This window comes from Schistocerca cancellata, chromosome 9, assembly GCF_023864275.1.
Source record: "Schistocerca cancellata isolate TAMUIC-IGC-003103 chromosome 9, iqSchCanc2.1, whole genome shotgun sequence".
Taxonomy (NCBI): domain Eukaryota; kingdom Metazoa; phylum Arthropoda; class Insecta; order Orthoptera; family Acrididae; genus Schistocerca; species Schistocerca cancellata.
In genome coordinates this window covers 91679075-91692266 of record NC_064634.1, presented here as the reverse complement: position 1 = coordinate 91692266, position 13192 = coordinate 91679075, and the positions used below count along the sequence as shown (strand labels likewise).

The 13192-nt window shown below is 40.6% G+C and overlaps 1 protein-coding gene across 1 annotated transcript in view; it reads left to right on the top strand.

Annotated features, from left to right (window-relative positions):
• Positions 1-11958, top strand: part of LOC126101208 (uncharacterized) — a 111743-nt gene extending 99785 nt beyond the window's left edge. Inside the window, exons 5-6 of the mRNA XM_049911902.1 lie at positions 2601-2786; positions 11774-11958. Of these exons, the coding sequence (XP_049767859.1) occupies positions 2601-2786; positions 11774-11958 (371 nt within the window). The remainder of the gene's footprint in view (positions 1-2600; positions 2787-11773) is intronic.
• Positions 11959-13192: the final 1234 nt, after the last annotated feature.

Here is a 13192-nt window from a genome sequence, read left to right as displayed (position 1 = left end):
AATGCTATGACACCATTTGTTTTTTGTACTCGGAAGCTTACGTACTTTGATATATAATACACCTAATTTCATTTTGGACACAAGATCGAATTTTGTCATTCGTGATGAGAGATTTGTATTCACACCTGTGGATTACGACAGGCAACATGTATGTGTTTTCAGGATTCCGCCCCACAGTAGCTGAGAACGGAAACTATATGTGATCCCTTTGTTGTCCGTCCGTCCATGTCTCTCTGTCCGACTGTTACGAACCCTTTTTCACCTGAGGGTTACACGTATCAGGTTGAAATACGTCACATATTAAGGTCTATAGTTCCTTGAGGAGGTTGGGGGGGGGGGTGTAAAACATTTAAACTTTTAAGTCAGTGGAGTCAAAAGATACGGCTGTTTACGTCAAAAATTTTAATACTCGCACACTCGGTCATCAAAAAACCGTACAGTACTTCCCACTGACCTAGAACTCTGGAATTTGGAAAGAAGCAACGCTTCGCAGTACATGTAAATTTAAAAAAATCCGAAAATCATTAATTTGTAATTCTGCCACGTAAAAAAATAACTTTTTGTCTTTAGAACTTACACTGCATTCATCAGCCGTCAAAAGTGTAGTACAAAAATATTACTGCATGCAAAAATAAAGTGTAAGTTATAGTCATGTTTTAGTAAGTAAATAAAATACATTATGGCATCTCTTGTCTGTAAATATATAAACTGAAATCTTCTGCACACTTATTTTTATATGTCCGGGCCAGTTTCAGGAGAAACTGTAGAGATTTTGTTACGGTCTTGGAATTCCTGTGACCGATATTTGTCAGCATCGGAAAGCGATAACAGAAAAAAATTCTCGAGATTCTCGATTCTCGGACTAGATGAACTATCTATATATACTATTAAGCCCTCTGTCCGCGAGTCCTACTCGCATTTGTCCAATACTTTATGCATACTGTTGCTCTCCACACGAAAACATCTATTTGAGAAGGAAATTTAGTGTTGTATATCTGTTTTAAAGTATATATGAGTGAAGTTACCACACTTACGTTATAGCACGGCAGCTATGTTACATCCTTAAAGAGTAAAATAGTACCTACTGCAAAGCCCCCACCCCCCTCTCATATTTGTGGAGTTCTTGAATGACTGTGATTCACCTAGTCACGTGGTATTATGGCTATTATGGACTGATGAAAACTCTATGCAGCAGTGTATTGGCGGCCAAACACGCACTGCAGTCCGTTAATGTTTATCTGCTATGCACAACTGTAGGTGCAACCATATTTACTGCATATTTTATACGTAGGCAACTTACGTCCTTTAATGCGACGACTTGTTTATAAGACCCGATAAATGTGCTTTCGACGGTGATTCGTCATTTAGGCAGGTCGGACATTCTCTGAGACTTCATAAAGCACTTAACAATAGCTGTAATGCCGAACTCGTGATCGCATGTAATAAATGAATAAAAATTTTACAGTGAAATGGCGGAATTATCTTCAAAAACTTCTACACGACTGTGGTCCACCACGAAAAATTAAAAAAAAAAATCATCCTCAATAAAGATTTTCTAAATTGACAGAACAACATATCACGACAACACTGTCACCTTTCTACCAACGTTCTCATTGACTTTCTTTGATCATCTCTATTAAATTTTCGTATCTACTGTATGCCCTTTGCAGCATCCCCCTGATATCATTCATTCTATGCAGTCCTCGTACGTCATAAACTCTCTTTATGCTGCAATAGCACCATAAAATTGTTCACACTAGCCCCTTAAATGCGATTTACTTTTCAGATGCAACACACAATTCCTAAATATTCTACGTCTTATATTGGCCCTCAATACAACTAATGTAACCTTTTCGTCCTACATCAGACCACTTCAGAGCTACCTATAAATATTAAATAACAAATATTAAAATGTAGTGATGCGCTGGAGATTTTCGCCGTTAATCTTGTAATGGGCTTTAGACAGCTGCCGGTCATCATGCAAACCGGAAATTCTCCTCAAGTCGATCCGCATTTTATTACGATAGTTTAGAGATGGAATTTCCCTGTGGACTTTGTCAGTGAACAAAATAAATCGTTTACTTTTACTGAAAACAGTGAATATCCTTGCATGCTTCCTTTCGCACTCCGGATGAAGCATTCGGTTGAACATTCACAATGGTTTGATGAGAAATTCGTCGGTCCAGCAGCATACATACGAAGAGACTCAATGTTTTGGCTGTTGGCCGGTAATGTGGTACAGTATCGAATGCCCATTGGAAATCTATTAGGACCAGAAACTTGTCTTCACTGGCATCTTCTGTTTGCACCATACTATGCGTCAATAAAGCGAGTTACGTTTCTCGTGTGTAATTATCCGTGAAGACATGTTTATTCGTTGAGAGACCATTTTCTAATAGAAACGTCATAAAGTTCGAACTGTAAAACATGTTGTAGGCTCTGATAAACGTTATTGGTTACGTAACAAAAGGAACCACTACTTTGTAGATATTTGCCAGACATACTAACTTACTTATAACTCTCCATTTGCGTTCCAGACTCAGGCGGATGGCTAAAGAGATAAAGGGAGTGTGTAACAATCATTTTTTTTTCTTTTACAGGGTCGGCCCCACTGCAAACCTATGCGATTAACAGACCTAAGGCGGCGGATGTTCCATTGGTGACTAAGCAAGTGAAGTGCAGGTCGTCAGCAAAAGTTTTCTCGGAAGGCTGCAACTCCTGCATTTGCGTGGATGCAGACAGCAGTCCCGTGTGCACGAACTGGCCTTGCACGGATTCTGGAAGAAGTAAGTAACCTCCATTCTTTTGAGCTAAACGTAAACTACAAGCAGTATCTAGACCATATACTGTACGTTACAAAGAGCTTATCAGTGCGCAATCACTTACTGCCTGGCAGTGCAATGTATTCTGCTTTTGCGAGGGTACTGCGTGAGAGTTTCTCTTTTATGACGCGTTAAAGACTACTTGTGTTGGCCACAGGGACGTATTCCTGTGCTCCTTAAACTCGTATTCACACTGGACGAGGTAACTAACGTCGACGTGGACCTGTACGAGTTTTGAGACGTCACTTCCAATTACTTCTTGTTGATGAGCCATTGCTTTGCATTGCAAACAAAATATGTTCTTCGATTTTTTGGCATCGTGCTACGAAAGGTTGAAACAAATAATGCTCTCTATGTCACAAGCAGAATTTCTGAGGCACCGTATTGTATTTGCCGTTTTCTGCTGAAGCCCACATATGATGGGTTTTACATTATACCTTAGACCTAATAAGAATGTGAGTAGGCGGGGGGGGGGGGGGGGGAGGTGTTAGGCGTGTTCTAGCGAAATGAGAGGCATTTATCCCAATATGTAAACAAACTGGCTAGTTGCCATAGCCTAATTCAGTGACCCATATGCAAACAAGTTACACACTTGGGCTCTTGTTTTGTTTAGTTAGGATGTAATTGATTGGCTATATCTATTATTATTATTACCATAATTTGTAGCCAATATGGTCACAGCGTAGTGTACTTCTGCTCAAGTTTACTCAAGTCTTTATTAATGGTCAAGTGCTTTTAACATAGAGTGATAACTGTCATTTTAATGACAATGATTTATCTTCAACTTTTATAGTCCTGTCTTCCTCAGTTGCGTGTAATATTACGGTATATTAATAATTTTTACTTATGGACCGTCTGACAGCAACTGAAAAAAACACAATTTTAGTGCCATACGCGTTTCGCCTTTATTTTCTGCAAGGCATCATCAGTGGCCTGGAATATGTACATATGTTAGCAATTTTATTTACATTTTTGTCATTGTGCCTATAGGTTATAAACAGTTCTGGTGGTTGGTATTTCCTATTAAGAAGTAACGTTTTGAACTGTACTTGCAGGTTGCGTGGACAATTTCCTACATATTACGCTCCTGTTGCATTTTTGGTGTTGTTCTTCTTCTTATGAACGCCAATTTGCGGTTTTTCCCCCCATTCCACAACACTATGCACTGAACGCTTGTTTTAAAGCAATGTTTTGGTTTCTGTTACCGACTGTCAAAGGTTTTTGCCAAAGATCGAATGTTATTGCCAAACTTATGAGTGTAACTATTGAAGTATCTGTGGTCTGTTTGTATATGCATTTGTGTGTGCGTTTGTGTTTCTGTGTGTGTGTGTGTTTTTTGGTGTGATATGTATTTTTTTGTGCTGTGTGTGTGTGTGTGTGTGTGTATGTGTATTTTGGTGTTATACACACACACACACACACACACACACACACACACACACACACACACAGCAAAAAAATATATATATAAAACACCAAAATACACACACACACACACACACACACACACACACACACACACACTGCACAAAAAAATACATATCACACCAAAAAACACACACACACACACACACACACATACACAAACGCACACACAAATGCATATACAAACAGACCACAGATACTTCAATAGTTACACTCATAAGTTTGGCAATAACATTCGATCTTTGGCAAAAACCTTTGACAGTCGGTAACAGAAACCAAAACATTGCTTTAAAACAAGCGTTCAGTGCATAGTGTTGTGGAATGGGGGAAAAAACCGCAAATTGGCGTTCATAAGAAGAAGAACAACACCAAAAATGCAACAGGAGCGTAATATGTAGGAAATTGTCCACGCAACCTGTAAGTACAGTTCAAAACATTACTTCTTAATAGGAAATACCAACCACCAGAACTGTTTATAACCTATAGGCACAATGACAAAAATGTAAGTAAAATTGCTAACATATGTACATATTCCAGGCCACTGATGATGCCTTGCAGAAAATAAAGGCGAAACGCATATGGCACTAAAATTGTGTTTTATTCAGTTGCTGTCAGACGGTCCACAAGTAAAAATTATTAATATACTGTAACAATGATTTATGATCCAAAAGTGCTATCCCCTTCTGCTCACTGGTGCAATGTGCTCCTATTGGTCCCACACCATGAGTCCCTGCACCACAGCCCACCTTATGGTCCCTGCGATACTGAGAGGCGACTTGTCATTAGTAGTCTGTACCTCGCTCGAGCAACAGCACGATCACGAAGTGCCGGAAATCAACCACCTCTCCAAGGAGAATAAAAAGTGGAAGACAGTTCATTCGAATTTGTTACTTTATTACTGTTATTATTATTATTTCTCACTGAGTAATATTTTGCCCTGCTGTGCAGCGGACTTCTGATGATAATGCAGTCAACCAGACTGATTTGTGGGAGCCATAGCCATTCAGTTGTCGCAACACCTACTCAGTTTGCTAGAGTTTATGTTTCCACCACCTGTTTTTTCCAGCTGTGAAGCTTCACTGCAGGACCAGCAGTGGCACACCGGCGACATATCGCACAATAATTAGATGGAACTCTTCTTCTATCACCATGACTTCCCACTATCACAGACATTGGAAACCCCACCTGTGTGGTCACATTGCCATACATCACTTATGAGATCCTCTCTACTCAAATTTATGTGCAGACTAAGTGTGACTGCGAGTAAGTGTGTAGTTGTGTGCATGTCCTCTGGTTATGAGTTGAACACGCTAATGGTGTTGGAAAATCCTCAGGTTAGCAGCAAGAATTTTATGCTTACATCATGTGAGTGGTGGAAGTCACACGAAAATTTCTTAAAGCTTGCATATCTGTTCAATGGTTAAACAAACACCCCCCATTCCCTCACTATGTTACTGGCTTCTCACACAGTGTTTGTTCATGAACATCGAAAGACAATTAAGATTTACTACAATGTGCATAGGTTAGCGTACACCTATTTCCAGGAAGTAACATTCAGATATTTTAACTTGGTGTGTGCTAGTTCTGCCATCCAGTGTCCTGAGAATGACCATGTCAGGTGGTGGGATTAAGTGTATGATTTTTTGGTCAAGGTGTAGCATGTCCTTTCAAACCAGATTAATTAGAGCTCTTTAGACGAAATTTTCAGTAAAAATTTTGATATGTGTTACGATGCTACATGCAGTATTTCTGGTGTGACACCACTACATTACGTGGCCAAAGAAATGCATACAAACCAACATACATTCATATCCCCCAATGTTATCCAAAATGAAAGGAGAAAATCACCTGTAAAAATATGTCCAATGTTTCAAATAAATCTGCATCAGCAAGATACATAGCTTGGTCAACAGTGTATTTGTTCTAATAAAACTGTGAATGCCCCTTTTACCAACTGATATGAAAATCACGATATATATATATATATATATATATATATATATATATATATATATATATATATATATTGGGATTTTTCCACCTCGTACAAATTCTAGGGATTGATCAATGAGAGGGTACGGGACATGATTTCCATGCTAGAGACCATCAAGCCATACTTCATCACAGTTTAATTGGCGCTGTACCATGCAGCCACATTTACAGTATGTGTAGTTTCACCCTAGAGGGTGGTACTGTCCTTCATATGACACGCCCTAGCACCCTCTCCTGCCACAGTAACTGGTGATGTTGTGTCCGATTCACTTCTCTTGCTGTCTCACCTTACAGCTGATGTGATACAACAAAGTACACAATGGTTCTGTATATGACAACAACCACAGCATACAGTGTTTGCAACAGTGTTTCGCCATTTATCTGAGAGAGGGTCGTTTCAGGAAGTGGAAAATCGTGAACGATGTATCTGACATGTTCTGGCATCAGACTTTGAGGAAACTGTGATTAACACCATGGAAGGCGACCACTGTATCAGTAACAGGCAGTTGGCAGACCGGTATAGGGTAAGCCAGATGACCATGTGGAGCATTGTTCATGACAATTATTACTACCCTTATCACTTACAGCATGAGCAGGGCATACTAGGAATAAACTGTCCACATTGCGACCAGGTTTTTCACTGGTTTCTTCACCAGGTAACCATGGTTTCAGGATTTGTGTCACCCATACCATTTACAGATGATGCCACCTTTACATGGAGTGGTATTTTCTAGTTCCAGAACAGTCATCTGTGTGGTAGTATGCAGATACCCCATGGTGTGGTGACAGCAAATCAATAGTATTGGTGGTTCAAAAAAATGGTTCAAATGGCTCTGAGCGCTATGGGACAACTTCTGAGGTCTTCAGTCCCCTAGAACTTAGAACTACTTAAACCTAACCAACCTAAGGACATCACACACACACCCATGCCTGAGGCAGGATTCGAACCTGCGACTGTAGCGTTCGTGCGGTTCCAAACTGTAGCGCCTAGAACTGCTCGGCCACCCCGGCCGGCAGTATTGGTGGAACCAGAATGTGTGGGTCAGGATAAATGGCAACTGTATTTTGGGATCACTTGTCCTTACACATCTCCTAACTGGCCGGAAATATCGGTGTTTCTTGTGGGTAACTTTGCCCTCCCTGCTGGAAGAAGAGCCACTCATGATTCGAATGGTTATGTGGCTGCTATATGCTGGTGCCCCAGCCCAATTCACCATTAATGTCTTGACGCATCTCAGTCATGTTCTCCCTGGACAATGGATCAGACGAGGTGGTTCAGTTACAAGGCTTGTTCGTTCACCAGATCTCAATCCATGTGCTACTTGATTATGGGGCCATTTCAAATGAATAATGCATGTGGAGCCCATTCCAGATGTGGAGACACTGGAGCAGCATATTCATGCTGCCTTTGAAACTGTTTGGGTGCAGCCTGCCCGATGTGAATGTGTGTGACATAAGATGTTATGATGGAAACCATTTTCAGCACATACTGTAACTGTGGTTTCATGGAACAATGTGAATTAGGCCGTAGTCCCTGTAGCAATGTATGGCTGAATAAATGGTCTATGCCATGGAAAACATGTATATCTGGACATAAGTTCATTACACCTTTTCTGTTCTGTAGCCTCTCGTCTATCAATCCCTAGAGTTTGTACATGGTGGAAGAAACGCCCTGTATTTACACAGAGAGAGAGAGAGAATAAAATATTATAGATTGTTTTATAGGTTTTAATGTAGTTACTATCTTTTCATTTCTGACATTAGACCTGCTACTTTAAAACTGGGAATGACTAAAAAATACATCATATATACAGTAATAATTCTGGGACAGCTAACAGCAGGTGAGGAAAAGAACTACATACAGTATACATATATACATGTTCATACAAAAGTGTACATAATATGTATATTACATATTAAATTTACGTGTATATACACACCTATTTATATACACTATGACAAACAATTCATGCAGGTATTCCACATACACCTACATATATATCAGTTATTTACAAATAAGTACCCATTCACACACTTAGTCACTCAAGTCCCATCTGCACAGATGCATCACTAGTTATCATATCGATTTTAGGTCGTGATACAGTATACACTTCATCGTCTCCCGATCAGATGTATACTTGTTGCTCTGTATGAGCAGAAGAAGAAGCCGCATCATGTCGCAGGCACTCCAAGTGATCATAAATCGTGAGAGCTATTGACGCTGCATGATGCTGGTTTTAGGTGGTTCCTGTAGTAGAAATACATACATCTTGGATTTCAGATCCACAAACACCACAATCTGTGACCCATTCGCCTTGTCTTCCATCAGGGCTACAACCTTTCGTTTCGATGTGTAATGCCCTAAGAATTATTGTCCATGTCTACCAACGTGACAGATTCTTCACGATTGTACATAATTACTAAATATGTTTGAGATGAAACTGTATATATCCATTTGCGAAGTTTGGCTTTGCAGAACTCATAACGAAATTACTACATGTTGACTTTGGAAACGTCCACTATACTCACACTATCATAAATAGCTCTCATTAATTCCATCAAAACCATAGACATCTCCAGAGCGACTAATCCTTGATTGAAAATTGTGGCCCATTTAAGAATTGGCCTGGCAACCAATCTTGTACATGATAATGCCCCTCCCTTTGTGAAATTGCATGAATTTCGCTACTGTTTCTCAAATTCTCCATAGTTTTCGATAAAACGGCATTATTCATTAACTAAAAACCCAGACTCTAAGTCACGCATCATGAGAGCCCTTTATTTTCGACAGTAATAAAAATAAATGCTCCACAATCAGCATGGCTGTATGATGGAGATAATGAGGGTGACTATGATCAGTTCCATTCCTAAACTGAGACACTTTAGAAGTTTCTATAGAGCATTATCTCCATTTACCGCTCCCCCTCCCCCCTCCCAGCACTGTTATCAGCTTGTGGATGGAACCTTGCACGCGAACTAGCAGGATATGCTATGCCTGCCTAGATGACATATTCTTCACTGGTATATCTCGCGCTGTTCGGGAGTGGAATGGTAGAGAGATAGTATGATTGTGGTTCGATGAACCCTCTGCCAAGCACTTAAATGTGAATTGCAGAGTAGTCATGTAGATGTAGATGTATCTGCTGCCACACTTTGAATCATCTAATTTGCGGATGTCCTCATTGGACAGCCATAGAAATTTTCCAGCAAGCAATTATTGTTGCATGATGTATCCATTTCAGTTGTTAACTTTGGTCTACATGATATAACTCACATTCTCAGATGCTTTGAACTGTCCATCCATTCACAGGTTATTCAGCTTGGTGTGCATATGCACACATTGGCAATGTTCCCAGTGGATGCTACGTCCAAAACAGAACGGCGTGTTGACATTTAGCAGTAATTCGTTGTTGACTCATGTTGTTTGCAACATTGTATCCCATGAAAGCTCTGGTGTGGTGTAAGAGAACGCTGGATCCAGGGTGTATGTGGTGAAGCACACATTCCAGAATTTCACGGACATATGGGCAAGTAGTCGTACATTCGAAAGCTCTGGTGTGGTGAAAGAGAATGCTGGATCAAAGGTGTATGTGGTGAAGCATACATTCCAGAATTCCACGGAAAAGTGGGCAAGTAATCGTACATTCATGTCCCTATATAGCTTTACACACCGTCTTACGCTAGAGATATTTAATTTCTACCAAACATTCACTGCACGGTTATGCACTGCATCAGTTATGGAATAATGTAATTGATACGGTATATCTCACTTCTTCTTCTACATATTTTTTAAAAATGACGCACCACAAAGGAATTTCCTGAATGGCATGAAAACCGGAACATGAGATGTACATGTACAGACATACAAATAAGTACAATTTCACAAAAATCGGAGACCTAGGCGTGAGAGAGAAATTCATAAACTGCGCAACTCAATAATGCGTTGTTCCACAATTCGCCCATGCTAAACAGTAACTCGGCTTGACACTGATAGATACTGTTGTTGGATGGTCTCCTGTGGGATCTTATATTAAATTCTGTCCAGTTGGAGTGTTAGACTGTCAAAATCACGCGGTAGGGTAGCCCTGCCCTTAATGCTCCAAACGTTCTCAATAAGGGAGAAATCTGGTGTCCAGGGTGGCCAAGGTAGAGCTCGACAAACACGAAGAAAGCCACTATATACTTTCACCGTTTGAGAGGGGGGAGGGAATTTACTTGCTGAAATGTAACCCCAGGTTGGCTTTCCACAGTGGGCAAAAATGGGGCATAGATGATCGTCATTGTACCATTGTAACGTTGAGCTTTGAGGGTGCCACAGATGACAACCAAGTTGGTACTTATATGCAAAGAAGTGGTACCCCAAACCAGCCCCTCACGTCATTCCACACTGAATCATTGCTGCATTGCATTCCAAAGATGGACTGACCACAGTTAAGCACTTCTACATGATGTTTTGGTTGTGTTGGTGTATATGAAAAGAAGGCATCTGAACGTATGGGAGAACAGCCATTGATTGTCAACTGTCAACTTTGTATCCGATGATGAGCGTGAAACCCAATTCACACAGATAAGGACCCTAAGCGAGCGCATCGTTATGCAGCATAACAAGATAAATCTGTTAAATACTAAAAATTTACAATGTCTTTGTAATTTCTGTTTTGAAACTGGTAGTTCGCCAGTTACTATAAGTTCTAAATTGCTGCTATGTTACAAAAATTGCTTATGTGAAGTAGTAAATGAATATGCATTTACATGAAAATGTATATCGCTATAGGAAGCGCGCTGCTTTGACGCTAAAGGTTGAATGTGTTTCCCCGTCCCCTTGGTATACACCCTATTCCCCTCTTCCTAGCCCGCCGATGTGGCTGATCGGTTCTAGGCGCGTCAGTCCGGAACCGCGCGACCGTTACGGTCGCAGGTTCGAATCCTGCTTCGGGCATGGATGAGTGTGATGTCCTTAGGTTAGTTAGGTTTAAGTAGATCTAAGTTCTAGGGGACTGATGACCTCAGATGTTGAGTCCCATAGTTCTCAGAGCCATTTGAACCATTTGAACTCCTGTTCCTCTTCTGTCGCGACCTCTTTATGAGGTGTATAATGAATGAAGTATTTTGGTTGTCCTGCTTGAAATACCAGTTCTATAATTGTGACCAACGGTGCTTAGAGAGTATAGCATCCCCTCTCCTCTTAAACCTACAGTTTAAATTCCTTGAGAGTCTGGGTTACCTTTTATTAGTTGTGGCACTACAAATCGTGTATAGATAACTACAGTTACGAAAAATGCTAACGTATATAGCTGTAAATCTGGGCAAGAATTTCACATCATCTTTTGACTGCAAAAGTTCTTAAATAAATTCTCCAAGTGTATCTCTTTGATATATACAATTCCTTTTGTAATAATTGTGAGATGGAAGCCTTGTATGACATTAACACGAGTTTTAAATTGAGATCTGGCTTATCTGCGCATGTGCGCTCGCACATGTATCAGGAGAAATAACTATTGCTAATGATTAATTTTTCTCTTATTTTCGTACAGCTCACAGTAATCCAAAACGAATGAAGCGTTCATCACAGCATTGCGAGCCTTACACATCGTATAAAAAGAGCTGCAACATTTGTTTTTGCAATATGGATGGCACCAACGCTGTCTGTACGAATCTCTCGTGTCACACTGGCGCACAGGGAGGTAAGTTCCTGGCCTACTCGTCTCTGTCTATATGATCCTTGTTAGTGTTGGTCACTGCTTTCATTTCTACGTCATTACTATCCGTCCTTTCAGAAAAAGTCAAACCGAAGATTTATCTAATGTTCTTGTATGAATACTATTTCCTTATTCTGTAAATACACTGTGGTAACAGTCAGAGAACAAAAAACCTCTTTTGCACCAGAGTAATAATTCTATTGTTAAGGCTTAGAATTTTGCAAAAGTTCCTCCGTGTGAGCTCGGAATGTAGTGGGTTAGCGCTGAGCTAACCAGGAACCACGGACCTTGCCGTTGGTGGGGACGCTTGCGTGCCTCAACGATACAGATAGCCGTACCGTAGGTGCAACCACAACGGAGGGGTTTCTGTTGAGAGGACAGACAAACGTGTGCTTCGTGAAGAAGGGCAGCAGCCTTTTCAGTTGTTGCAAGGGCAACAGTCTGGATGATTGATTGACCTGGCCTTGTAACACTAACCAAAACAGCCTTGCTGTGCTGGTACTGTGAACGGCTGAAAGCAAGGGGAAAGTACAGCCGTAATTTTTCCCGAGGTCATGCAGCTTTACTGTATGATTAAATGATGATGGCGTCCTCTTGGGTAAAATATTCCGGAGGTAAAGTAGTCGCCCATTCGGATCTCCGGGCGGGCACTACTCAAGAGGACGTCGTTATGAGGAGAAAGAAAACTGGCGTTCTACGGATCGGAGCGTGGAATGTCAGCTCCCTTAATCGGGCAGGTAGGTTAGAAGATTTAAAAAGGGAAATGGATAGCTAAAAGTTAGGTATAGTGGGAATTAGTGAAGTTCGGTGGCAGGAGAAACAAGACTTTTGGTCAGGTGAATACAGGGTTGTAAATACAAAACGAAATAGGGGTAATGCAGGAGTAGGTTTTAACAATGAAAAAAACAAATAAGAGTGCGGGTAGGCTACTACAAACAGCATAGTGAACGCATTATTGTGGCCAAGATACACACGAAGCCCATGCCTACTACAGTAGTCAAGTTTATATGCCAAATAGCTCTGCAGATGATGAAGAAATTGAAGAAATGTGTGATGAGATAAAAGAAATTATTCAGGTAGTGAAGGGAGACGAAACGTAAATAGTCATGGGTGACTGGAATTCGACAGTAGGAAAAGGAAGAGAAGGAAACGTAGTAGGTGAATATGGATTGGGGCTAAGAAATGCAAGAGGAAGCCTCCTGGTAGAATTTTGCACAGAGCATAACTTGGTTAAAGAATCGTGAAAGAAGGTTG